At 36.5% G+C, this 26,108-nt stretch overlaps 1 protein-coding gene across 1 annotated transcript in view; it reads right to left on the bottom strand.

The window, feature by feature from the left end:
- Positions 1 to 5,534: 5,534 nt before the first annotated feature.
- Positions 5,535 to 26,108, bottom strand: part of MAN1A2 (mannosidase alpha class 1A member 2) — a 58,270-nt gene continuing 37,696 nt past the window's right edge. The window contains exons 10-13 of the mRNA XM_015814034.1: positions 21,985 to 22,204; positions 19,629 to 19,801; positions 16,135 to 16,250; positions 5,535 to 8,235 (exon numbers count right to left, since the gene is read on the bottom strand). Of these exons, the coding sequence (XP_015669520.1) occupies positions 8,103 to 8,235; positions 16,135 to 16,250; positions 19,629 to 19,801; positions 21,985 to 22,204 (642 nt within the window). The 3' untranslated portion in view covers positions 5,535 to 8,102. The remainder of the gene's footprint in view (positions 8,236 to 16,134; positions 16,251 to 19,628; positions 19,802 to 21,984; positions 22,205 to 26,108) is intronic.

Below are 26,108 nucleotides of genomic sequence, written 5' to 3'. Positions count from 1 at the left end.
CAATAGTAATTAGTTTAGGGATTATCAAAAAGCAGCCAGGAGAAACGCTTATGTCAAAGGAACTTTGAGAGTTTCTTCATTTTTTTTTTTTAAGGAATCTGGGTTTAGTAGAAAAAGAAACAGGATTCCTTCACTAATTAAATGAAATCAATCTCCTATATTTCCTGTGCTCTCCCTTCTGCCAAATAAGGTCATATCAAACAGGGAGAAGGGCGGTATATAAATTAAATTAATAATAATAAATAATAATAATAATTATTGTAAAACCAATTTAATATACATTCCTTTTTAAATCCTTACACATTATACACATAGAATGCCAACTTAGAAACAGCCCAAGGTTTCCCAGATAACAAAGCTGACTCTTGCATCTTTAACTAGTTCACAAGAAAAATAGGGACTTTGGGGAAGAGAAATAGGCAGGCTAATCAGCTAGCTTTCATTATGATTTCCACCACTGAAGGTAGCAATTTGAAATTTATTTGTGGAGAGAGGGAGCTCAACTGAACTCAAAGCTTCCCAAACTTTTTCCTTTATTGCCCAAAAGCACTTACCGTGTTTTCCTGAAAATAAGACCTGGTCTTATTTTAATTTCTTTTGCCTCCAAGAGGCACCAGGTCTTTTTTTGGGGGGGGGGGTCTTTTCCACTCACCTCCAGCACCAACAGCCCTGCCCAATTGGCCCACTTCTGCGGCTGAAGGAGCAGCTTCATTCTACAGCTGAGAATGGAACTCTGGCCTGCATTTCGCTCTGAGGCCTTTCCAAAAAGCCTCTGCAGCCAATAACCAAGCTATGGATTGAATCCAGCTATTGAATCCATAGCTGGGTTCTTGGCTACAGAGGCCTTGCAGAACCAAGCTATGAATTAAATCCATAGCTCAGTTCTCAGCTGCAGTGGCCTTCCAGAAAGGCCTCTGACTGCGAAATGCAGGCCTGGGGACGCTGCAGAAGAAGTGGGCCGACGAGGAGAGGACTGGCTGCAAGGTAAGTGAGTGTGGGCCATGTTGGGCAGCTCCACACTCCCATCCCAGGTTGATTTTTAGGTGTGTGCCTCGCCCCAAAACTAGGGCTCATTTTGGGGGTAGGGCTTATATTAGGCCCACCCCCAAAAATCAAGCTGGGGTTTATTTTCAGGGTAGGTCTTACTTTCAGGAAAACATGGTATCAAAGTCTTATCACACACTGAAGAGTAGTTTGAAGTCCTTTCCTTCAGCACTCTACTGCTAAATGGTCATAAATCAAGGTCTACCTGTTTTATAAAAATAATGTCATTTCAACAAATTAACACTGGTAATTTCATCATTTTTCATCTTAATAGGAATACTTTGGGAGATTTTCAAATATATTTTAGTACATGTGGTATTTAAATGTCAATTTAAATGTCTCTGTTGTAGTGAGTAGTATTTTGTTGTTACTCAAAGAAAAAACACTTCTACATAATTTGGGATAATTTACCCAGGTTGGGTATGCACACAGAGGATCACACAAGGTACCAAATAGCAGAACTGATCAACAATATTTCCACTGCTGCTTTATATTTGTCTCAAGAATGAGCCAGGCTTCCTGGTTGTGTAGCTTGTTGTCAAATGTCCAATGCACAATATTAAAAAATATTCATACTGGAGAAAAGGAAATGTTTTTTAAACTGGTGTGTTGTCCTGTGTCTGAGTATGAAAAATAACTGGGCAAGATATTCAGAGAGTATTTATACTGAGTACACATTAGGAGTCTAACTGCAGTATTTTTTAAAAAATGTGGGGGACTTGGTTGTCTTAAAAGGATTGTTTCCAATACATAATTGTAAACATGTAGAAATTGTTCATCTGCAGATATTAAAGTAAGAATCATGCTTTTATTAAACACCTACAGTATGCTCTCAGAAGACAAGTCAAATTTAAAAAAGAAAAATTCCAGCTACATTCTTCCTTTTTCTGTTACTGTAAATATTTTTTAAAAACCATTTTAAAAGGAAAGACTGAAGGATTTGACTTCAGTCAAATGATGAAGAAAATGGTTACCAGCTTGCACGTCTACTCATCCTTACCTGGGAATATGCTCGACTGAACTGACTTAATGCTTTTAGTCTTTCAGAAACGGAATCTTTAATATTCTACATTAAAATGCTCAATTTAAAAAGTATTAAATTCATTGTGATCTGGGGGTTCTATTGAAAAATAAAGGGTGTCCATCAATTCTCACAAAGATAGCAATCCTAAGCACAGTACTCTTCAAGCAAAACTATATAGTATTGGTTTCTAAGTTTTTATTCACATTAGCACATTCACCAGTTGGGGAATTGCAACTATGAAAACCCACCAGAAACCCAAGGCCACAATGAATATACTTTCCAAAGTGATCAAGTCACACATTCAGCTATCAGTCATTAATAATTTCATGCAGGAAAAAAACAGAGGCTCTATATCACAGGTGTCAAACTCACTGCATCACGTGACGTGTCGCGACATATTGCAACTTTTTTCGCATTGCTGGAGCTGGGGTGGGCGCGGCCTCCACATGATGCAACTGGCCCATGGGCCGTCAGTTTGACACCCCTGCCCTATATGAACAAGCAGTGAATTAGACTATGTATTCTGGCTACATTCTAGGGTAGGTCAACTTTTTAAAAAATCACCAGACTTTTATGGGCGAGGCACAGGATCTCATTTCTGTTAACATGTTTTTTCTTTCTGAAAACAAAAATTTTAACAGTTAACAATTTAACAGTAGCCTATCCTTAGAAAAATTAGACTGCACCAAATATATCAATACACTGTAAATTATTTAAAGTATATTATTCTCATTTTATATATGGCCTCAAATCTGACTGTTGCTAATAATTTTGTATTTTCACCTTGTTGAATGGCAAATACAACCAATGTATTAATTAATTTAATTTCTTCACTTCTCCTAATTTCTTAAACGTTGTGAGAAATGAGTCCACCAAAGCTAGGGTCAATGCAGCAGTAGCCATGAACAATACAAACTCTTATTTACTAAAAAAAAAAAACATGGAATCTCAATATTGGGCACAGTTCTCTGAATGAGACCAGATCAGGGCTGAGTACAAAGAAACAATTATGGCTGGTGACCTGAACTCTGTATTTCTGTTAGTGCATGTGAATATAGCATCAGCCTTTTTCACAACTAAATCACACATCTGGCTCATATTTAATTTATGATGACCAAAATTCCTTTTATATGCTCTATTGCCTCTCCAGGTTTCCTCCATCCTATACTTGTGCCTTATATTTTTCCTACTCTAATGCAGAACTTTGTATTTCTCATTAAATTTCATCTTGTTCATTTAGTTCGTGTTCTAACATCTTGTTGAATTTTCTCTTTCATCCAAAATATTATCAACCTCACCCAGCTTTCTGCCACCTGCAAACTGAGTAAGTAGCTCCTCAATTTCCTCATCAAAATGTTGAACTGTGGAGGCCCAGCACAGAGCCTGTTGGCATCCTATTTAATACTTCCTCTAAGCTGAAATGGAGCCAATAATCACTCCTTGCAATCGTTCAGCCAACTGTGAATACATGTAACTCTTGTATCAAATAGCTTTACATTTACTTTGAAACAGAATATAAAACTTGTGGTAGTGTATTATGTTTCACATTTATGTGAAGAAATATACCTAAGTGGGTTAATAACTCTAATTACATTAAAGGGGAAAAAATTATCAATGAGGTTGAATTATCCAATCTTTCTCCATGGTATATACATTTATTCTGGGATATTTGCAGACGTACAACATGTAATCTCTCTCCTCCAGGTTTTTTCATATTCTTCTGAACACAGCAAAAGAGAAACCAGAATATGATAGTATTTCTCCATATTTCTGAATTAAAAAACCCCAACAGATGGAAATAGAATAACCTGAGCAAAGCTCATCTTCCTAGCAATTAGAAAATAGTAAGGTTTTTTCCCCACAATGGAACAAAAGTATTTTAAATAATTAAATACCAATTAAATTTGTTTTAATAATTATCAGAGATATATTTATCCCATTTCTGATTTTCAGAACATAGCCATAAAATTATAAGTAAATTGAAGGGCTATTAACAACAGTCTTAATCACTTTGAACTTTCCTGCTTATGAATAATTGAATTATTCACCTCTACTATTAGTCTCCAACTCTCAAAAGATTTATTTTTATTTAACACAGAAGTCATCTTCTGATAAAATATATATTATGACAGATGTTGGAATGCTGCTGAAAATAGCAATTTTCTCTTACAGCCAACCCACATTCTGCTTATACAGTATTCCATTATATCATAAGCTCCATTTTCCTTCCCCATTGTCTTTGTTCATGGAGTGGGGAAACACATGCCAAAATTAAACTTAAGCATAAACAAATATAGTGTCTACCTGGTGAACCTCTAGGCACCAGCTCCCGCCCTAGAGTTGCCCACTTCTTTATTACAGCTTGTACCCATTCACTTGCACTCTTTTAGACCCAATTGCTCTGTCAGGTCAAGAGGGCAGAACTGGGAAAAGCAACAAGGGGCTGCAGCAGAGCCCCTTGTTCTGAAAGTTGACAGAGGATTCCCTGGATAACTGTGGGTCTTAGAAAGTGGCCAACAATGCCAATCCTGAGTAGATGTACAAGTCTTTTTGACTTTGCTAAAAAGGATGGTGAGGTCCATATGACATTGACAACTTGGAGAACTTTGGATTTTGGATGCTTGTGTATGAATGCTTAGCTGCAGTTTTCAGTTTGGATCTTTTCCCCCCTCCTTGCACAGTGTTTGCACCTAAAGACAGTGATTAATTAACTAAGCAAAAAGACACCTTGAAGTGTTCAAATTATCTTTCCAGGATTCCTTTCTGACAATGACTTAATGATAGTATATATATTTATATCTTGAAATCAGATCTGAAATCAAAGCTGATTGCACAAAGGATGGATATACCAGATTTCTAAAATTAACAAAGGTAGGGAAAGCATGCAGACCGTGGCTTCTAGAATTCTTTCCAATCCAGAAACTCTGCCTCACGGGGAAGGGAAAGGGGGTCTTAGAATGGAGGAGTTAACTACATTTCAAACAACTAGCTAACTACCTCTTCAAAAATAGGGGATTTATTTTTCTTTTTCTTTCACAGCCCAACAAGGTTTGCCCACTTTTGATCAATATTTCTATTCTGCCCCAAACACCAAATTTGCTTCCATTCAGTCCAGTGTTTGGAGTCATTGTCCTGTTCTGTTTTGGAAGTTATCCTGTTGAGGGAAGCCCAAGACTCTTCACAGAATTTCTGTCACGCATTTGTTTGGGTTGGAAAGAATAATCCAGTGCAACATAATGCTTGTGGAAGATGGCTATTTACTTATAGTTAAGGAACAATTTATCTCCAAGGATGCAGGTTGAACTAGGAATTTGTGACCTTTCCTGCCAATGAAGGCAGATTGTGAACAATAATCCATTTTTTAGTTTCCTGTCTTTTCTTCAGGCAATTTCTTTTTTAAAAAAGAGCTGTGTCTGCTTTTTGAACCCATTGTGGTTATTATTTCTGGTTATCAGGAGCCATGATATCTTGTAGTTTTGTTTATTAATTTCTAAGCCTTTTTAGACTTAAAAGACTTTAGAAGAAAGTATAAAATCTTAACACAGAATGTAGAAATGTAATACATTTAAAATTATCATTCTCCTGCAGTGGTCCAGAAATAACATTCACTTTTTAATTGCACATTTTATAATCACTGCATTCTTGCACATTAATAACCAGCAAGGGAAGGAGAAAAGAAGCAACATGAAAACTGGTACAATAAATGCACAGTGGTCTGTAAAAACAACTTTGGAAATAAAGCAAGGGAAAGATTAACTGACCATCAGAATAATATTGGGTCTATTAATGATGCTATTATGCAACGAGATTTAAGAAGTCTGTGTAATAATTCCTAAGACAATATTGCACTGCTTACAACATATAGTTCTATCAAAAGTGAAAAAAAGAAATATTTAGTTTGTATTTAAAGGAAAAATAATAATAATGTAATATTTCAAACACAATGATTATGTTTGATCCATTATTTCCATACACAGAATGTAGCTGGAACATTTTCATTTAATTTAATTAAGTCAAATTTCATTCTATGAGAGTTGAGAACTTTTAGTCACCGATGGTATATTTTTCAGCAGATAAATATTTTTGATATGTATAAATTTGTCGCAGATTTCACTAAAAATACTATAGTCTTATATGGATAAATATAAGTAACATCAGTTGCCATCTTACAATTCAATTCAAGACTCAACAGTACTAAAATTTATTTCAAATTCTATAAACCTGTAATACTGTCTCAAACTGCACATGTCCTTGGTTTAAAAACTTATTTTAGAATACTGATTTTGAGAAGAGGAAAAGGAGAAAACAGCCTGGATATGAACATGTGAAAAATGATTATGAAGAACATTAAAATGTATGCCAGAACCCAAGACAGGTGAATTTCAGTGCCCTCATATCTGGAATTCAACTTGGATATGTTCATTGCGATTGGCCCACAAATTTATCCCTGCAACTAGATGGGCCAGAAACATGTAGAATATGGATTTCATAGTGGAATGCAACACAATTTGGGCTGGGCAGATTCTTAGACTCACCGGCACCACACTTTGCAGTAAGCATTGCATCAATCTTCTCACTGGGACTGCAATATGCAACATGCATTAAATTATCTTTCGCAGTAATTGAATTGTTATATCCTTAAAGCGCCAATAGGAAAACTTGGTCAACAAAGGCTATTCCAACCAGCCTTTTAAATTTTAGTATTTTTAAAAAGGAATCATACCACCACCGACAATAATAATAAAGATGTGTTATCTGTATTCATCAAGAATTTTGATTCCAATATACATAAATAATATTCACATATTTTATATTTCCTGCCCAAAAAAAATTATGCCCAAGTGTTTTTCTTTAACAGAAGTGGGGAGCTCACTGAAAGATCCATTTTTAAGTTTTGAAAAAGCTATTTTATCCCAAAATGTTGTCTGTGACATCTAGTAGTGACAAAAATGTATTGCAAAATAAATTTTACTTTCAAATTCCATTTGATCTGTTCTCTGTTGTCTTGGGTGACATTGTTTCCAGATACTTGAAGATCAAATGACCAGATTTCAGACTTTCAAAGACAGATAGGTGTGAAGGTTGAAAAGCTCCTCTGCCGACTCCAGCTTTTACAAAAGATCCCTAAAGAAGCACCATTATACCCAGGTGAGTCTTCATCAAAGGAATTAAAATTGGTAAAGACTGTCTCTTTACAGGATTACTCTACACGTTTTGAATACTGTACAAATAAAGAGTGAGATCCTTGTGAAACTCCAGGATTCATAGACAAATGTTAGTTATTGCAACTTAGTTGAAAGAAATCTTGGCCAAATGATAAATATCATTGGGCAATTTTGTCATGAGGGTGTTTAAAACAACTCTGTACTGAATGAAGATTTCCATATCCTAAAGTGACAGACTGAAAGAAGTTGCTGATCCTTTCCCTAACCCATTTACTCATGAACAACAAGAACAAATGGTTGATCCACAGTATTATTGATAATAAAAAGAGGCAAGGGTCTCAGAGGCACTGGGAATGGTTGCCAGTCTGAACAGACTGATGAAGATGTTTAGAAATTTCAAAAGAGCAGTCAAAGAACTTGAAATCTGGGTGCTATTAGTGCACTTTTGTCGCCTTGCATTGCTTTGCTCATGCCACCAAGTGGGAGGGGGGAAGCAAATGACAAACTATCAGGAATCCACATTATTTGGGCAGGACAATGTTTACTACAATGGTCAATCTCAATAGTTGCAGCTTGTTCCTGTGGCTGGGATATTAACCCAGCCTTTGAATCCTTCAAACATCATGCGCCACCTTCTCTGTTGCAAATATACAAGGTCTTTTTCTGCCATATACTGCACAAATTATTTTGGTCATATAAAATGGAATTTTTCAATTATCTACATGCTTAAGAGTGCAGTACTTCTCTCGTCATTCTGAAGGTCTTATTTAAACACACATAAGTCTTCTCTCAAGCCTGAAATCTGAAGTGGTCCATGTAAACAAAACACAGCTAATGTAGATTGTCCTGTCCTTTTCCTGGAATAGTTTTTATCGATATGCATTATTTCCTGAAAGTGTCGTATTGGCTAGATGTAAAACTGGCAGGGGGTGAGCTTCTGTGTTAAAAACCCAGTGATCCAAAGGTAAGAGATCATCATTGGAGAAGAGCAGATATAAATACCTACAAAGAAAGAGAAACGAGATCTGTCACTATTCATAATAGACAAACAATACCACTGAGACTACATTGAACACTCCATGACTAGAAGTCTGCTTGTGCAACAGGGCTATTTTCTGTTTGCCTTCACTATCTCCTCCCATCAGCCATCTGAGAAGAGAGGAGACATGTGTACAAGAGGGCAAATCAAGAAAATTCTGTTGTTGGCATCAGGACACCACTGTTGACTATTCAAATACATAAACTACAGAGTATAAAATAAGGCATATCCTCTGATTAGATACAGGTATTATAGAAGGGCAATTCGGAAATAAACCTCCATTTGGTTATCAATGACAAGACACTCTCAGATACAGAACTTTTATTGTACACATTAGAAAACTACATTACGTTATTTTTTGACATAATCACCATTCAAATTGAGGCATTTGTCATAACATCTTACAAGGTTTGAAATTCCTTAGTAGTAGTCGCTTGATGCCAAATCTGGGCTATTGGGGGGGTGATCAAAACCATCCCAATGGAACTGCTTCAAAAGTTCCTGGGTGCGTCCAGCGGTGTGTGGGCGAGCATTATTGTGAACCAACACCACACTGGAAGTCAGCATGCCCCGACGCTTGTTATTTCATTTCATTTCATTTTTTCATTTTATTAAATTTATACCCCGCCCTTCTCCCGGAGGACTCAGGGCGGCTTACAGCCAGTTTAAAACAATGATACAATACAATACAAAATTTAAAAATGATTAAAAATAAATATTCAAATTTGGCCGCTTCTACTAAAAATTTGATTAAAACCAATTTAAAATCCACTAAAACTCCCTAGGCCAGACCTGCTTGTTGAAAAAGCCATGTCTTTAGGGCGCGGCGGAAGGAGGGGAGATCCGGGATCACCCGGATCTCTGGGGGTAGTTCGTTCCAGAGGGTGGGGGCTCCCACCGAGAAGGCCCTCCCCCTGGGGGTCGCCAGCCGGCACTGTCTGGCTGACGGCACCCTGAGGAGACCCACTCTGTGGGAGNTATAATAATAATAATAATAATAATAATTTAATTTGTACCCCGCCCTTCTCCTCACCGGACTCAGGGCGGCTAACAGCCTTATAAAACCACAGTACAATAAATATCCATTAAAACCAAATTAAAAGAAAATATTTGAAAAGGCCAATCGTTAAAATTACCCTTAAAATTACCCTTAAAAACCCCACTAAAATTCCCTAGGGCAGACCCGCTTGTTGAAAAAGCCATGTCTTTAGGGCGCGGCGGAAGGAGGGGAGATCCGGGATCACCCGGATCTCTGGGGGTAGTTCGTTCCAGAGGGTGGGGGCTCCCATCGAGAAGGCCCTCCCCCTGGGGGTCGCCAGCCGGCACTGTCTGGCTGACGGCACCCTGAGGAGACCCACTCTGTGGGAGTGTACCGGCCGATGGGAGGCAACCTGCGGCAGAAGGCGGTCTCGGAGATATCCAGGTCCGATGCCATGGAGCACTTTAAAGATGATAACCAACACCTTGAAGCGCACGCGGAAGGCCACCGGCAACCAGTGCAGCTCGCGCAGCAGCGGTGTTACATGGGAGCGACGAGTCCCTCCCAACACCGCCCGCGTGGCCGCATTCTGGACCAGTTGAAGCCTCCGGGTGCTCCTCAAGGGGAGCCCCATGTAGAGAGCATTACAATAGTCCAGGCGGGGATTTGGGGATGATTGAGTAGGAAATTAAAATGTTCACAAGGTTCACATGAAACACTTTGAAATAATCTGTTTTTCAAAAATGGGCATACACAACCATGGGAAGATAATGGGATTATTACTTTTAAATAATTATTAGGGATACCTGCAAAACTTTGAAGCCTTATGATGGGGTCCAGGTGTGTGGGTTGCTGAAGGCCTTGCTCTCAGTTATTGATATTGATTTTATGCATGAACATTTTATTTAAATGACTTGTAATTATTGTAAGTTACCAAGAATCTTATGATAGTCGCAGGTATAAAATGTGATAAAACAAAATGTAGCCGTTTGCTTGTTGGGAGTATTAGAATTAATATTCACAAGTAATACCAATGTTACATTACTAATTGTAACCAACAGATTACAAATGGTTACCCAAGGCATAGCAAAAATGCTAATTTTGACTTACTTGGTAGGTATGTTCAGGTTTGTCTGTCTCCTTTGAGTCAATACTATCCATCCAGTATGTGGATCTCTGATAGGAGTGATTAAGGCCTAAGATCTGGGAGGGAGGCAAGAAACCCCTATTTTTCATTAGTGACAAAATGTCCCTCTGGGAAACAACCTCCTAGTAGAAATCTGGGTAGTTCCTTCACTATTGAACTTTAGAGAAGGCTTAAAAACAGAACTGTTCTGAAGGACATGTATATATTCACACAAACCCCACATTATAATAAATATTTTTTTGCAATTCACTGCTCTAATACTCAGCACAAATGCAATAAGTATTTATGAGGACATGGAGAAATTTGTACTGTGCATAGGAAGTATGCAGGCAATTTTTTTTCTTTAAAAGAGAAAGAGTGAATATCCATCTTCCAAAAAATATGAAGGCTTCAAAAAATCATTTCAGCTGTGAAAGGTCAAATGTGATTAGGTTTTCCTCCCCACAAAGATTAGAAGGAACTTACAAGATGGCCTGTCAATACCATTTCTGCTGATTCTCAATTTACCCTTAATTTGGCTGTCTGAAGAAGAAATATCATAATGCAATTGTGTTTGATGAATGATTTTATACAACACCCTGATTGCTTTTTATGCTATTCATATGGATTACTTCTACATCTGTGTCTGGGGTAGAGGTGTGACTCTCCATACATATTCATTAATTCTTCAGCAAGATATGCATGTTTCAGAGAAAGAGGAAATATTAGAAATGGTTTTCTTTTTGAGAAGAAAAAAAAGGAAACTGTTTATAGGAAGGCATGGGCAGTTACACCTATAAAGTCATTACATCAGCGGGAAAGGGTTTTTGACGATGTTTCAACTGTTTCCTAAGTAAGTAAGCCACACTTAAAATCGTTACTGATATTCACATTGTTTGATGTGGATAAGTTGGTAGCATGGAAATACTAAAAGATAAGATACAACATATTCCAGAAATTATGTGGAACTAAATGGGGACCTTCAGCTGCCATCCACAGGTCATCAACATGCTACTCGGCAGCAGAATACTGTGCCCCTATATGGCTTAACAGCTGCTATACTAGTAAGTTAGACACCAGACTCAATGACACCATGAGGATTACAAGCAGATGGTTTGCTGGTTTCCTGTTCTGAGCCATATAGCACCGCCAGCTTTACGAAGGCAAGATGCATTAGTGAGAGAACATAGAAAAATTATGACTGACTCCATGATATGCCATACGCTAAATAAATAATAACTAAAAGATAGGAAACTGTGACATAAATTCAAATTAATTAATCACATTCGGGAGCTCCTGAGCTTACCAACTGAACTATTTTAGTGTAAGTATAATATAAAATATCCACAGTATTTTCATCAGCAATACTTTGGAACTGAATTTATTTATTAGATTTTAGGTTTTTTTAAATCCCATCTTTATGTTTTTATAAACAACTCAAGGCAGCAAACGTATCTAATACTCCTTCTTTCTATAATTTTCCCCTCAACAACAATCCGGTGAGGTGAGTTGGGCAAGGAGTGAGTGACTGGCCCAAAATCACTTTAGAGTTTTCATGTCTAAAGTCGAACTGGAATCCTGGTTTCTACCCTTAGCCACTGCTTAGGCAGAAATTCTGAGTCAGAGGAAGTCACTATGCGTTCCCTATTGCATCTCATTGTTTCCAGAACTTTCTTGTTGCTCACTGTCTTCTGTCTTAGGAATTTCTACAACCACCTCTGCAATGTCCTCCAAAAGAACAGCACAACATCTGCGTATGCTCTAGAGGTAGAGGGGGAATATTATCACATTGATAAATTAAAAATAATTGTGGGCTGCCAACCAGCTTTGTGCAACCCACAGACCATATGTTTTGCAGGCCTGATTTAAATGTATTGAACTTAAATATTGCAGGAGGCAAACGCTGTCTGCCATCCTGTCCCATGACTAAACAAACAAATGAATCTGGCAGTTGGGAAATAGCCAGAGAAGAACAGATTAAGAGGTTTCATTCAATACAGGGGAAGATAAAATAAGCTAAGAGGCTGGCAGGAAGGGATTGAAATTGAGTGCAGATTGGAGAGGGGGAATGGGGAGGGAGAAAGAGACAGAAAAGAAAGGGAAGGAACAGGATTATCAAGCAACAAATTATGATTCTTGGGTGGCCAAAAATATAGGTTCTAGGGGAACAGAAGAGGAATTAGCATATGTTCAGATTTTTATATAGGAAAGACACCAAGCATGGGATCTGACAATCCTATGCAAATATCCGGAGGGAAAATATAAAATGAAGATACCAAAAAGAAGACCTGGAATCCTTGTTTTAAGTTTTTAAGGAATTTAGTAGCTGACTACATTTTAGAAAAGGCATTTTGCCATCTTATCAATACAGTAGTATCATTATTGTCAAAAGAGAGATAATTAATCTCTGAATTGGAGATTAATTATCTCTCTTTTGACAATAATGATACTACTGTATTGATAAGATGGCAAAATGCCTTTTCTAAAATGGAAGCAGGGGGAACTATACAACTTCCCGAATGCATTTATCAAATTCTGCTTGCTTAATTTGTTTACTTCTAGGCAGGAACATATCCATCGGAGACTGCCCTGATAGGCGCCCGGATCCACCCAACATACCCCCTCCCCCGAGCACACACGTGCACAATTCATCCCTCATCCTGTATGTGCCATCCGTATCCTTGGTTTTGGTTTCTTTGTATAATTTTAAACTTTTAATGTGTACAGTTTTAAATTTTAATTGCTTTTCTATTTATCTTTTTATGTTTTGTAAGATGTCTAGAGTCACCCNCAGGAACCTCTCAGGGTCCATCAGGCGCCTGGGACGGAACCATCTACGCGGTTCCGTCTCCCTGCGGCGGGGGGGAGCGGTCCGGAAGTCCATCCTAAGGAGTGAATGATCTGACCATGACAGGGGCTCTACAACTACCTCCCCCATTTCCAGATCATTCTGCCACTGGCCAGAGACAAAAATTAGATCTAGTGTGTGTTATGGATGGCTCATCTGAGTTTTCGTAATGTTTCACAATAGACTTCTGAATTGATGGTCGAACCAACGCTCCATGAACTTCACTAACCGTACTCCTTTGGCATCTTCACATTTGGCGGGATTTTCTATGGCACCACTTCCAGTGTGGTGTTGGTTCACGATAATGCTCGGCCATGCACCACTAGACACACTCAAGAACTTTTGAAGCAGTTCCATTGGGATGTTTTTGAGCACCTTGCCCCATAGCCCAGATTTGGCGCCGAGCAACTACTACTAAGGAATTTCAAACCTTGTAAGTACCTCAATTTGAATGACGATTATGTCAAAAAGTAATGTAATGTTGTGGTTTTCTTTTTTTTTTTGTAAAAGTTTTATTATTTTTTTAAAATTATAGTCTTTAGTGCTTAGTAAACAACATGTTGTCTGGGTTCAAATATTTAACATTAACTTCTTCAATATAAATCTGTTCAATACTACACAATCCAGTATTTTTTCCCTGGTCCTCCTTTCTTCTCCATATTTTTTTCCATTTTCCCTTCATTATACCATTACAATTTTTGGTACTGTTAATGTATACACAGTTAGATATAAGCATCTTTATTGTATTTTACTAATATCATACAAATAATAATATCAATTCATAAATTAATAATATCAATTCATTAATCAATATCCTGTTTTTCATGCTCTTGTTAAACTTTAATTTCCCATCAGTATTTGAAATATCTTTATCAATTATGATTTTCTCAATATTAATTACATTTATATAGCTGAAAGTTTTATTCAAATCAATCCTCCTCTTATCTTCATATTTCCCGTATCAAAAAAGAAAAAAAACTGCTATCTTAATTCTAAATCATATATTTCATTATAACAGTCTAATTATATCTAAAAGTCTTCCGTTCTTTTAATCTTATTCAAAGAAGTATTTAAACATATAATGCTCCCTCTAAAAGGTCAAATCTTCTGTTTTTTAAATCTAACTCTCACTTTCTTTCTTTGCCAAGTCGCTTTCCAAGCCAGGGAAATTAGATTGCCCAGGAAGTTTCTTTCTATTTTTGTAAAAATTGCTTGGCAATTTAGGGAGGGTATTTTATTTGGGGGGGGGGGATTCCGCTCATTTATATTCTTTAAACAACTCCCAGTTCCTTTCTCCCTCCATTTCTCTTTTCATTTCCTGTCTCCCAAGTTGTGACATTTCCCTTAACAGCTCAATATTCTCTTTTTAAAAATCTTTTTCCTTCCCGTCAGATATATTTTGCACACTTAGGGTGTAAAAGGTCTTTCGCAATTTCGTTGTTATAGCTAAGTCTTGCAGTATTTTGTTGTATATAGTCGTTTATATTTGCCTTCTTTTCTCTCTTCCATCTCTAAATCCATTTCCTCTGTTTTGTCTTCCGATTTCTGGATTATTTGTTCATACTTTGTAGTCGTTATCTGGGAGCTTTCTCAGTTCTCAAATTTGTTGAAACTGTAGCTTCCACTTCAATATTGTATGTTTCTGTCCCCCATAAAATTAAAATGCCACTTCTGTTTACATTCAGAGGTTTTTAGCTTCTTGGGAGCCTTTCCCAGGAAATTCAATTCCAAATATGCTGTTTACGATGTATTAAGCAGTGCTTTTTTCTTCATCGGTTGTCAGTAACTAATGGCCGGCCACAGGTATGTAGCCAGTCTTTCCCCTGCCAGTTTGGAGGGCTTTCCTTGGATCGAACGGAAAAACTGCCATCTCTCCGGCACCCCTCCTCTTAATTGCCTCTTTGGGGCGATTTTAGGCCCTTTTTAGGGCCGCCAGCAGGGCGAAATTGGACGTGGAAGGCAGAGCCCTGCTTTCCTGTGTCCCGTTCCACTGTGACACAAACCAGACTTGGTTTTCTAATGTGTATAATAAAAGTTCTGTATCTGCAAGTGTCTGTTATTGATAACCAAACAGAGGTTTATTTCCGAATTGCCCTCGTAATTAAAACACAGACATTCATTTCCCCTTTGAATGAGATGCATTACCACCCATGTATTGTAAATGTTCTAAATTTTGCACTAATTCCTACTGATGAAGATTTAAAGCATTTGTAATAGTACACTAAGTTCTAAACAATCATGATCCACACTACCAAAAAGGATCTTCAGTTATAATGAACATCTACAATCTGTCAGTGAGATCCCATTCTTGTGTCATATTTCGTAAACTCTCTGTTGGTGGAGTCAAGCTTTTTCTTCAATTCTCCCATTCTGCAACATACTAAAATCCAAATAACATGTCAAGAATTCCTAAATTCTGCACACGTATAATTTCAACTTCACCCCCTTCTGGCACAATTGCAATATCTGTGTTTTCACTATATTCATCCAGGCAATTTCAATGTGTGATATTGTAAGATAGAGCCAATACATTTGATACCATCTCATTCTCACCCTAAAAGAGCTGATGGCATTCTCATAGAAATTACACAGGATAAAGGGCATCCTTGTGTAAGTGTTGCAGAATATATTATATTCCTTTTATTTGGGAGGGAGAAAAAGTAAAAAAGAAAAAGAAAATTGTAGTTATGTGCATTGGCAGCCTGGTGGGATAATATCTCCAAGGGTGGTAATATCCAACAGTTTAATGCAGCCATTTTCCTAGTAGGTATATGATTATTATGTATTTTATAAATATAAAAATCTATATCCATAATATTTATATTAATATATAAGTGCTGGATATTTCTCCTAAGAACCTCAATTTCCAAGGTTGCTGAAACAAATATCAAAGAGAAAAATCTACTTACTTTAGAGTTTCAGCAAGAAAGAAGCTTTGTTGTACATCATCATATGTAGGAGCTGAGGAATAGACATCCTTGACCCCAGAAAATCCACCACTCACTCGGCAGTACTTATCAATGGCCTTAAGTAGAACAAACAGAACGAATGCTTTATTAGCCAGCAATTCAAAATTGGATGTAGTATTATTGCCAAAATGTCTATAGGTATTCCTTGACTGTTTAATGATAGTTCAAAGTTACAATGGCCTTGGAAAGGGTGACTTACAACCTATCCTTGAAGTTATGGCCATTGCACCCCCACCCCCACAACCAGCTTGCATTTACAATGGTTGAAATGGGATCCCAGCTAAAAGTTAAGTCAATTGGGAAAGCCAAATTTGCTTAACAATCTTGTGATTCACTCAACAACCATGCAATTCACTTAATGTTGGTGGTGAACAGTGCTTTTTTTGTCATAGAATGCACCGGAACAGAGTTTTCAAGTTTTAAAAGTAACTTTTGAAAATTTTATGTTTGGTCCATGTGGACTTGAATTGCCCTGTTGAGCGTAGCAGGTCGGCAGCAAAATCATTAAAATGGTGCATGCGGGCGCTTGTGTGTCTAGTCCGATGCATGCATACTTTGTCCGCACTCGTTGTGATGGTGCTGCTCGGCTTGTGGCACTGCTCGGCTTGTGATTGGTTGTGTGGCCGCACACTGACTGTTTACTGTGGGCAGCGACCGTTATGTTTCATTACACAACTGACATGTGTAGGTGTGTGTATAGTGATTGATTACGTGCAAAAGGTAAATAATTTATTTTAAAAAATCATTGAATTGAAAATCTTTTTTTAATTTTTAGTATAAAAGTGAGACCCCAAATTTAAAAATGAAAAACATTACTAATTACTTCACAACCACTGGTCCTGCTAAGAACTGAATATATAATATTTTTAATAAAAGATTAACAAGATGTGAGTTCTGGCACCTTTTTTCTTACAAAAAAAGCACTGGTGGTAAAAATGATCATAAAATTGGGTTCAGTCACATGATGACTTGTTTAACTATTGTATCGCTTAAGCAACCAAAATTCATAAGTTGAGGACTACCTGTGTCTCTAAAGCAATAGCACCCTGGAACACAAGTATCAAATTTTGTACAGGGCTGTTTTTGTATTTTTAAGCAATAAATATGGAAACAATGCATTAAGTGTCTATTCTAAGAGATGAAAAAACATCTTGCTCTTAGAATTATTTTATCAGCATTTCAATTATGTTTGCATTTGATTGCTTCCACAGTACTGTTGAAAGATTTGTTACGTGAAGTATGTCTAAAAGGGGAATGATAGTGCTCTGTCTACTTTTATTTGAGATAAAAATAAAGGAGATTCATTATATAGCAAACCTCACGAGCCAACAGCAAAACTGCCAATAACATTTAGCAATGAATTTCTCTGACTAGTTAGGGCAAACTGCAAAGTTGATGTATAGGTTACATGCAAACCAACTTGACTTCGGGGACTTCGCCAATATCAAAATTCCTACTTTATGGTGCCTCAGGAAAGCTGAGAAACACATAAGTAGTAATTCTCTACCTAATCTTAAATTTTAATTTCAACTTAATAGCATGACTGTATGTATTGTGTTAATGACAACAATAAAGGCAAAATTAACAATCTCTGACTACATAGAAATAAATCACTTAAAGTATGTACAACTGTGCCTTAAATTTCTGCAATTAATTGTGTGAAAAATAACTATAAAGTAGTCTTGTAATTTCTCTACAAAAAGCATTCAAAAACAATAACAAAAACAAATGGCTTTTTTCCGGAATGGAGATACTTGTTGCATCAGCTGTCCTTCTCCCTTGTTCTTGCTCAGCAAGAATATAAGTAAGATATGAGAAAAAATATTAAGAGCAGTATAGCTTAAGAATAAATGGAAACAGAATGACCCATAGCTGGAAAGATGAAATAGATAACTATTCCTTTATAAAATGAGATCAGCAAAATTAATATTTCTATTTTCCCATATTTGTATGTTTGATTCCTTATATTAGACAACTAATAACTCTAGAAAGAAATTAAATAAAATAGTTTTGACAATTTGTCCAATAACAGAACAGAACTGAGATTAAATATGGTATGTAGGGAGAAGCATGAAGATTATAAAAATCTGAAAATGGCCAAATCCAGCTACGAGCTATAGAGAAAAAAAATCCCCCAATGCATGCCCATGGAAGATAAATAATTCCCTGGAATGTTGACTACTGTTCCATTCCCAGTCTCCTCCCTCTTTTTTCTTTTCCCTCTGGTGTGGTCCAGAGCAGAGCTGTTGTAAAAGAGGTTGGAATTGGATAAGAATCCAGGTGTTTCGATTCCCACCATGGACAAATGGCTACAAAAGCTGATAGAATGACAGAGATGGCTAAACTGACTTCTGGATTTTGTGCTTGAGGTGGAAAAAATGATTTTGGGTTTTACTGATTAGACTGATTTGTTGATATAGAAATGGCTAGTTCATACTATTATAGAAACGTAAAAAGTTGAGATTTGATGTTAATGCCTTATTCTACTGTAACAGAGGGAGTTGGAAGTCAATGCCTTTTTTTTCTCCCCCCTTTTCCACACTTCTCTTTTTCCCCTTCCCCTTGGTTCCTTACTATTTGCTTTTGTATTTTCCTATTTTATGTTATAAGTGAATAAAAAAAAAAAAACAAAACAGGTGTTGTGCCCTGCACACTTCTTTCCCTAACTTGATTATTTCATATTTTTCAAAATGTCTTGAAGCATTTCCTTTCCAAAGTTATTAGATTGAAGATTAACTGGTATTCAAAACAGCCCTTTTATAAACAGAGATGTTTCTTCAATAATAAGGAGAGGTTCAAAGTCCCTCTGTTACAGTGTTTTTCAATCACGGCAACTTGAAGACATGTGGATTTCAACTCTCAGAATGTCCCAACCACCATGGTCTATTAGAATGCACTCAGGTCATCTCAATATTCCTTTTTAGGAAGTTCCAAAATACACGCAAACCCTTTTTCTACAAAGCAGCCTCTACTGGCACACTACTTCTTATTGTGAGGGAAATTTGATCCTGGCTGTCCTTCTTGGAGCAGCCTTGAAGGAGACTCTTTTCTTGTGGTGCAGCTGCCAAGCTATATCCTGAACAAGCCTCCATGAAAAAATATATAATTATTAATTAGATTTTCATTTCAATGCTCATTTTACAACTGAATGCATTATTGTAAGGCAAACTTTAAATCCTTTTTTAAAATCTAAATATAAGATAAAAACAATCTGTAGGCAATATTAGAAACTGGAAATTAGAAGTCTTTTCCTCGTATTCTCAGTCATCAGAATTTATTAAGCCATTTTTCCTTAGGTCTCCACAAGCAAAGAAGGAACAATCTAGGAAAAAAACAATGAACATCCTGGTTTAAATGTCTTACTATGAACAATATGGAGGTTGGCAGGTAAACTCTCTGAGGTTTTTTTTTTTAGAAGGCTAGTTAATAATTACCTGTGCTGCCTCCCAGCCCCACTGTCTGTACTTAGGATCATGTGTGAATCGCCACATATACCAGTATGTCTCAATCACCTCCGGTCTTAATATGTAGTATTTTTCATTTTGCCGCACTGCTACTGCTTCTACACCTCCATCAAATTTGAAAGCTTCAGGCCCGAGTTTTAAAGCTGCAAAAGAAAATGAAGAAAATTAATCCAGCATTCTATTATATAACTTCTAAGTTCAACAATGCCACTCTAAAAGAAACATTAACATATGTTTTTAATGATCCCAGACATAGTTGTGATGGTTCTTATGAATCTGGTCAGGTCTGTAAAAACTTGATAAAAATCGAAATTCATTTCAGAATTTTGAGTGTCTGCATGGTTGTAGAATATTTAAGAAGTATTTAACTTACTCTAAGATTCATATCTTAAGGAACAACAAGTGAATAGAGAACTTGCTGCTGTTTTATATTCATATATTGCCTGTTTTGTGGCCCCAACCTTAAAAAAAATGGCAGTGTATAAAAAGTGATTATGTCTACAGAACTTCTATGGAGGAGTGAGGAACACATTGCTTATTCCCAAAATATATCAGTTTCACTATATGGCTCCTTTCAATCTTTGAAATTTGGGCCCACTGAGTAGAACCCTAACTATCCCCTTCTTCTCTCCTACTTAAAAAAGCAAAATCTTACCTTAGTTGTCAGGGTTGGAGAGGTCAACCTCACTTTTCTCACCTTCTCTGCACAGGATTTAACTGCTAAAGGAGATACTGAAACTTCTCCTATTTGAAATTTTGGGAAGTGAAATACAGGTTCCACTGGCTCTCTTTAGTAGCATATTTTCCTGGCAATCATCATGATTCAACTCTCACAAAGAGGTGTCACAGTATCAAAGCTAGCAATGATCTTTTCATCTTTGAAAGAGCTGGGCGTGGGTGGGAATGAGGGCAAGGGGCAGGGAGCTAACTAGATCCTTACTGTCATACTGTTGGGGCCATGTTTACTATCTGATCCTAAACTCAAGCTTTTGCTCCTGGTGAGGTTGTGGATTTAACAGCACATCCTGGAGGGGGGGGGCTGTTTTTTTTTATTGACAGTTACTGACACAGACAAGATAGTAACAGTGAACCTGTTGGAAGAAAATACCCATGTGCCACCTTGGTCATCCCTCCTCCCCAATCATTCCACAGGCAAAACCACCTCAATTAATACAACTACACACCTTACGAACAAAGCCCACTCTTAGTATAAATATCACTACTCTCAGCATTCTGATTTCGTAGCTTACCTTTTGATTACCGTACAGCATATTATACTGTCAAAATAAACTCTGCCTTTGCTCCATGCAACTTGCCCTGTGTGTTCTTTAACATGACCCAGTATGGATTTGAACCCAGAACTTTCTTCAAACAAAATTTTCCCATTCCTTTTGAACTATAGGTTTTTCTGCCTACCTAAATAATTTCTATAGGAAACAGAAAACCTACACGAAATAATAATGTAACTCTGTCATGCATTTTTGATACAAGATGTAAGACACAACTTACAACTTTTTTACTGTTACCTAAATTTACAAATTCATTCTATTTTCAGATGGAGCAGAAAAGTTCTATTAAGTCTTTCATGGATAATTAAAGTTCATCTCCCTATATTTATGTAAGATTTTTGTGCAAATAAATTCGTTAAATGTATATCAAACTATTTTTTGAAAAATATTGTATGTATCCCAATGCAAATAAAAATATTGTCAGCAAATTTATCTTATTTTATCTTACCTTCAGAAAATCTATCTTGCAAAAGACCCCCCCCCCAAAAAAGGGGGGTGATGGTGTCTCTAGTGTTTAAAGAAATTGCTTGGCCACAGAGTATGAGTTTGCTACTAAGTTGTGTAAAATGTTATTTCATTGCAAAGCCTGTATGTTAGACTATTGCAGTAAGCATATAGATTACTAAGATTTACACTCTGCTTTTGTGAAGCTGTGGGAAACAGGCAGAAGAGGAGTTCAGTAAATGCAAGAAGAGGCAGTATGACCCAAGGAAATGATTTGAAACTAACAGGAAGAAATTTCCTACTATTCTGGCTTCTCCTATTACAGGAAATTATTGCTGGCTATTCTCAAAGCATCTGTTAGCTTTCTCACAGTTAGTTGAAAAGAGAAATGGTGCATGTTTTATGAGGGGTTGTGGGAGATGACAGTATATTCAATACATCCAGCAGCATGTTCCTTTTTTAAACGAAAATACCTAATTGAGGAGCTGAAACCTCCTCTTCAAAGAATTCTGCTTCAATTGTACCTTATTGCAACTGCAAAGGCAAGTCTCAAGAAAACACATTCAAAACCTAAGATAGGCAAGGATACTTACTTGTCCTGTCATAGGATTCATGGCATGTATGTGCAATTTCTGCTCCAAGTTGTAGGTAATGTCCAGCCTTCTCATCTCGGGAACCATCAGCTCCAAGGGCAAACATTCCCCCAGCAAAGCATGTGAGATGGCCCATCTTTCTCTCAAGGTGCCCATTTTTCCATTCCCCAATAAAAGTTAGGCCTCCACTAGACTTTCTGACAAGATGCTTCTCTATGGCCTGCAGTGGAAATACACAAGTTTAATTACCATGACAGGTCAAAACATCTTTTCATTCTCTCTTAATATTCCTCCTCCAAGACACCAGATCTCATAAAGTTACAGAACAGGGCAAGAACTATATAGTTACTCTATTTCCCCTCTCTCCATTGAAAGAGAAGTGGGGAAAGAAAAAAAAACTGTAATACACTTTCACAGCAGAGTTAAGCACTGAGCTCCTTTTATACTTTCCACATGGATGACCACTACTTAGGAAGTGTTACTCTCATTCCTCCATTCCTCACTACACTTCTTCTATTAATGACATTTTTTGAAGCATGTGTGTGGGTCCTGTGTGTTTAAGGTCAATTGGAACAATTTTGGAAACAACTTTTCTTCACGTCAGTTAATAACTAAGACATGGCAACAGACTGAATAATTCACTTAGATTGGGCAGTTCATACCTTGGCCTAATTTTCCTACTTCTCTGAATATTTGTTTTACTAAAGACAGACTTTTGGATTCTTATGCAATTAAAATGAATTGTTGAGCAGTTGTGGAGCTTGAAGTTAGAACCTCAGTTGCATTATAGCACTTTATAGCGCTATAATGCTATAGCATTATGCTATAGCATTATAGTATGGCCAAAGAGAAATCTGAAGTTGTTGCCATTTTTTCCTCAAATTTCTGCAAAGGCATGTGTTTTTGCAACAATTTAGTAAGACATTGTTAATAACTGCACAAATTACTATCAAACTGTCTTTTCTTCCTTGGCTATGACCAAACATTCCATAAAATAACACTTTTTTATATTAGTTCCCTGAGCAAGTGAGAAGGGAAAGCAAACAATAGTTTTGTGATTTACACAAAGAAACAAACTCAAAAAGTACCTCCCCTTGACTTCATTAACTGAAAAGGTCAAGGGTAGACATCAATTTTGTGGGTTTTTTTTACTGTTTGTTGGAAGTAAGAACCTCCATGACATCTCTGCTAGCCAAACCAGACATCAATCTCAACCATTCCTGATCCACCAGCAACCTCAAAATAAAGATACAAAGCAGCCACTTAAACTTTTCCAGCAGTACTGACACTTGGGCTGCAATTGATTAAGCGTGTCCCTTCAGAAAATCATAGGCAAAACACTCATGAAACAAAATCCCCTCAAGGTAAGAGAAATCTTTTGTCACAACATTACTCCTCAGGCACTAGACTCCTCATCCAAAACTCCAATGCCAAACCCCTGATAAAATTCCACACTTAAGAAAAGATTTATACATCTAAAATGTACACATAGGCGAAAAACATTCCTCTCTAGAGCACGAACACCTCAATTTGCACATCTAATGCACAATCAAAGTCATTATTACTATAAATACTACTACTGTCTGTGTTCTGATCTTTTGGCCACCTTCATCAGCTGAATTGTGCATTTACTTTGCTATCAAATAAACTCTACCTCCACTTCAAGCAGGCATCCTGTGCTCATTTACCTGGCCATGGAACAGAGCAGATTTTCTTCTAACACGTTAATCTCAGCAACATGGTAATCATCTAAATAGTTCTTTTAATTTGGATGGGGAACTGTCATATCTTCGTTTTCTCCCTAAAGATTACAGGGATATGGGTGCAAATGAAGACCAACTGCCTTCTTGGAAGATAAAGGAGGTACAAACCCAATGTTCTTAATTATGGAAGATATGGAATTCTCAGAATGGATTCATGTATGAGGACAGTAAATAGAACTAAAAAGTTTCTCAGAAGGCAAAAGAAAGTCAGAGAGCAAGCGATTTCTATAGGCAATCTTTTCTTTGCCTGAGCCTCCCCCCATCAAACCTAGAGCAGAGAGACTGGAGAGGAAGAGATTTCAAGAAAGTTTGGTCTTCTACACATCAAAAGCAATGAAATCACAATAGCTGTGGGAAAGGATCAGGCAAAAGAGAGACTGCCTACAGTTATTCTCTGCATTCTCTCGCATTACATGTGATGGATATGCACACACGCACTGGGTTCTAGGAATTTTAGCATGAGTCCAGGTAAGAATGTTCAGGTAAAACTACAAAGAAGGGAAAGCAATAATGCTTTTATTGTGGGAGTAAATTATAGACTGTGAGGCCAGGCAGAAATATAGAAAATTTTCAGGGATAAGAGCTACAGTAGTAATGATGGAAATCTTCCATTGCCTGGACATCTGTTGGATGGACAGCCAAGATAGTAAGGTCCCAAACATTCCTCAGTGATCTTACTGCCTGCCTGTTTCGTAATGCAGAAGGTGAAAGAAAACCCCCCAAAAGAATGGCTCTCTAGAGCTGATATTAACAGAGAAGAGCGAGCTGGTTGAACAGGTAAATGTAGTGAGACTATGGGAAGAAATAATCACATTATATTGTAGTTCAAGATACTGCAAAAAGGTTTTTGACTAAAAGTTAAAATGATAAGTAGAAAAAACAATGATCAAGGAGGTATATCAGCTAAAGCTCTCACACCCTCTATCGATAAAAAAAAACAAATTTGTTCAGTGATATGCACAAACATGCTCTGATTTTAATATCTTGCTTTCAAGAAGAAAAATTACTTGTTAGAGGATAAATAATGTTGTTACTTTTAAAAAGTATATTACAAAAAAGAAAAAAATAAATACGATTGTAAGGATGATAGAAACAACTATATGGGAGTCAACTAAAGTTTATATAATAAGAATCTTAATAAGGCTTGCGGCATACCAGAAACAAAAATAGTAGATTAAAATCACAATTAAAAAAGAAAAGAAAGAAATTTGAACAGTTTCATAAAACCAAACCAGATCAATAAACATTGGAAGTATTAAATAAATTGAAACAACATTTAGATTTTTTGGAAACAGAAGAACTCCAAAAGAAGACAAAGTGTACCAAACAAAATTATTTTGAAAATGAAAGTACACTAGAGAAGTAAATCAAATTAGGAAAGAGAAAGAAAAAAAGGGTGATAACAGCAACAAACATAATAAACTATTAGATATAAGGTCAGAAATAACAGAAGAACTTACAAATTTTAAGAACAAAAGTAATTTAGAAGTATATATACTGAAAATTCAGATCTTAAAACTTTACTTAAAAATGAGAATTTTTAAGCAAATTACTAACAATTCAAGATATGAAAAAACAATAAAAAATTAAAATGAATAAAGCTCTGTATGATAAAAAGCTAAAAAAAACTAGCAGAACCACTGCTAAAAGCAATGAATGAAATTCAAATAACAAAAACAATTCCCAAAACTTGGGAATAATTAAAAGAAATCTCAGTGCCGTAATATAGACCAATTTCTTTACTACTGCAAATTCAGTTAACTACTCCACTAGCTGAACATATGAGGAAGTACATTTGATAAATTATTCATATAGATTTCATTTCAAAATGAGAAAAAGGTAGTAGCAGATATATTATAAAAGTACTATAATTTATCAAAATTAAGAAAAAATATCAGTAATATTTTTAATGTGGAAAAAGTCTTTGATAATTTGAAATGGATTTTTTTAAATAAAATGTCTTAAACAAAATGAATTCCAGAGAAGAATTCAAAATTTGGATGGAGAGTACATATAAAAGGCAAACAGCAAATATTACAGTGAATGGACTGCTCTTTGTAAACTTTTCAATTAGCAAAAACACAAGGCAAAGGTGTCTACTCTCCCCTGTACTACAGTATATGTAATTGGTCAGAAAGTCTTGGCCAAGAAAATCAGCCAAGAAAATCTGATAAATAGATAATTGGTATAAAATTTAACAGAAATAAAATGTGAAATATCATGCAGTCGATGTATTACTAATAATCATGCAACCACAAAACTCCACACAACAGTTGATGAAAGTTATCAAAGATTTTGATTACTCTTCCAGATACAAAATCAGTGAAAAGGAATAGCAAGGCACTTAATTTCTGAGAAAGA

This window comes from Protobothrops mucrosquamatus, unplaced genomic scaffold, assembly GCF_001527695.2.
Source record: "Protobothrops mucrosquamatus isolate PMUCROS unplaced genomic scaffold, P.Mucros_1.0 scaffold212, whole genome shotgun sequence".
Taxonomy (NCBI): Eukaryota; Metazoa; Chordata; class Lepidosauria; order Squamata; family Viperidae; genus Protobothrops; species Protobothrops mucrosquamatus.
This window is presented reverse-complemented; position numbering and strand designations above follow the sequence as displayed.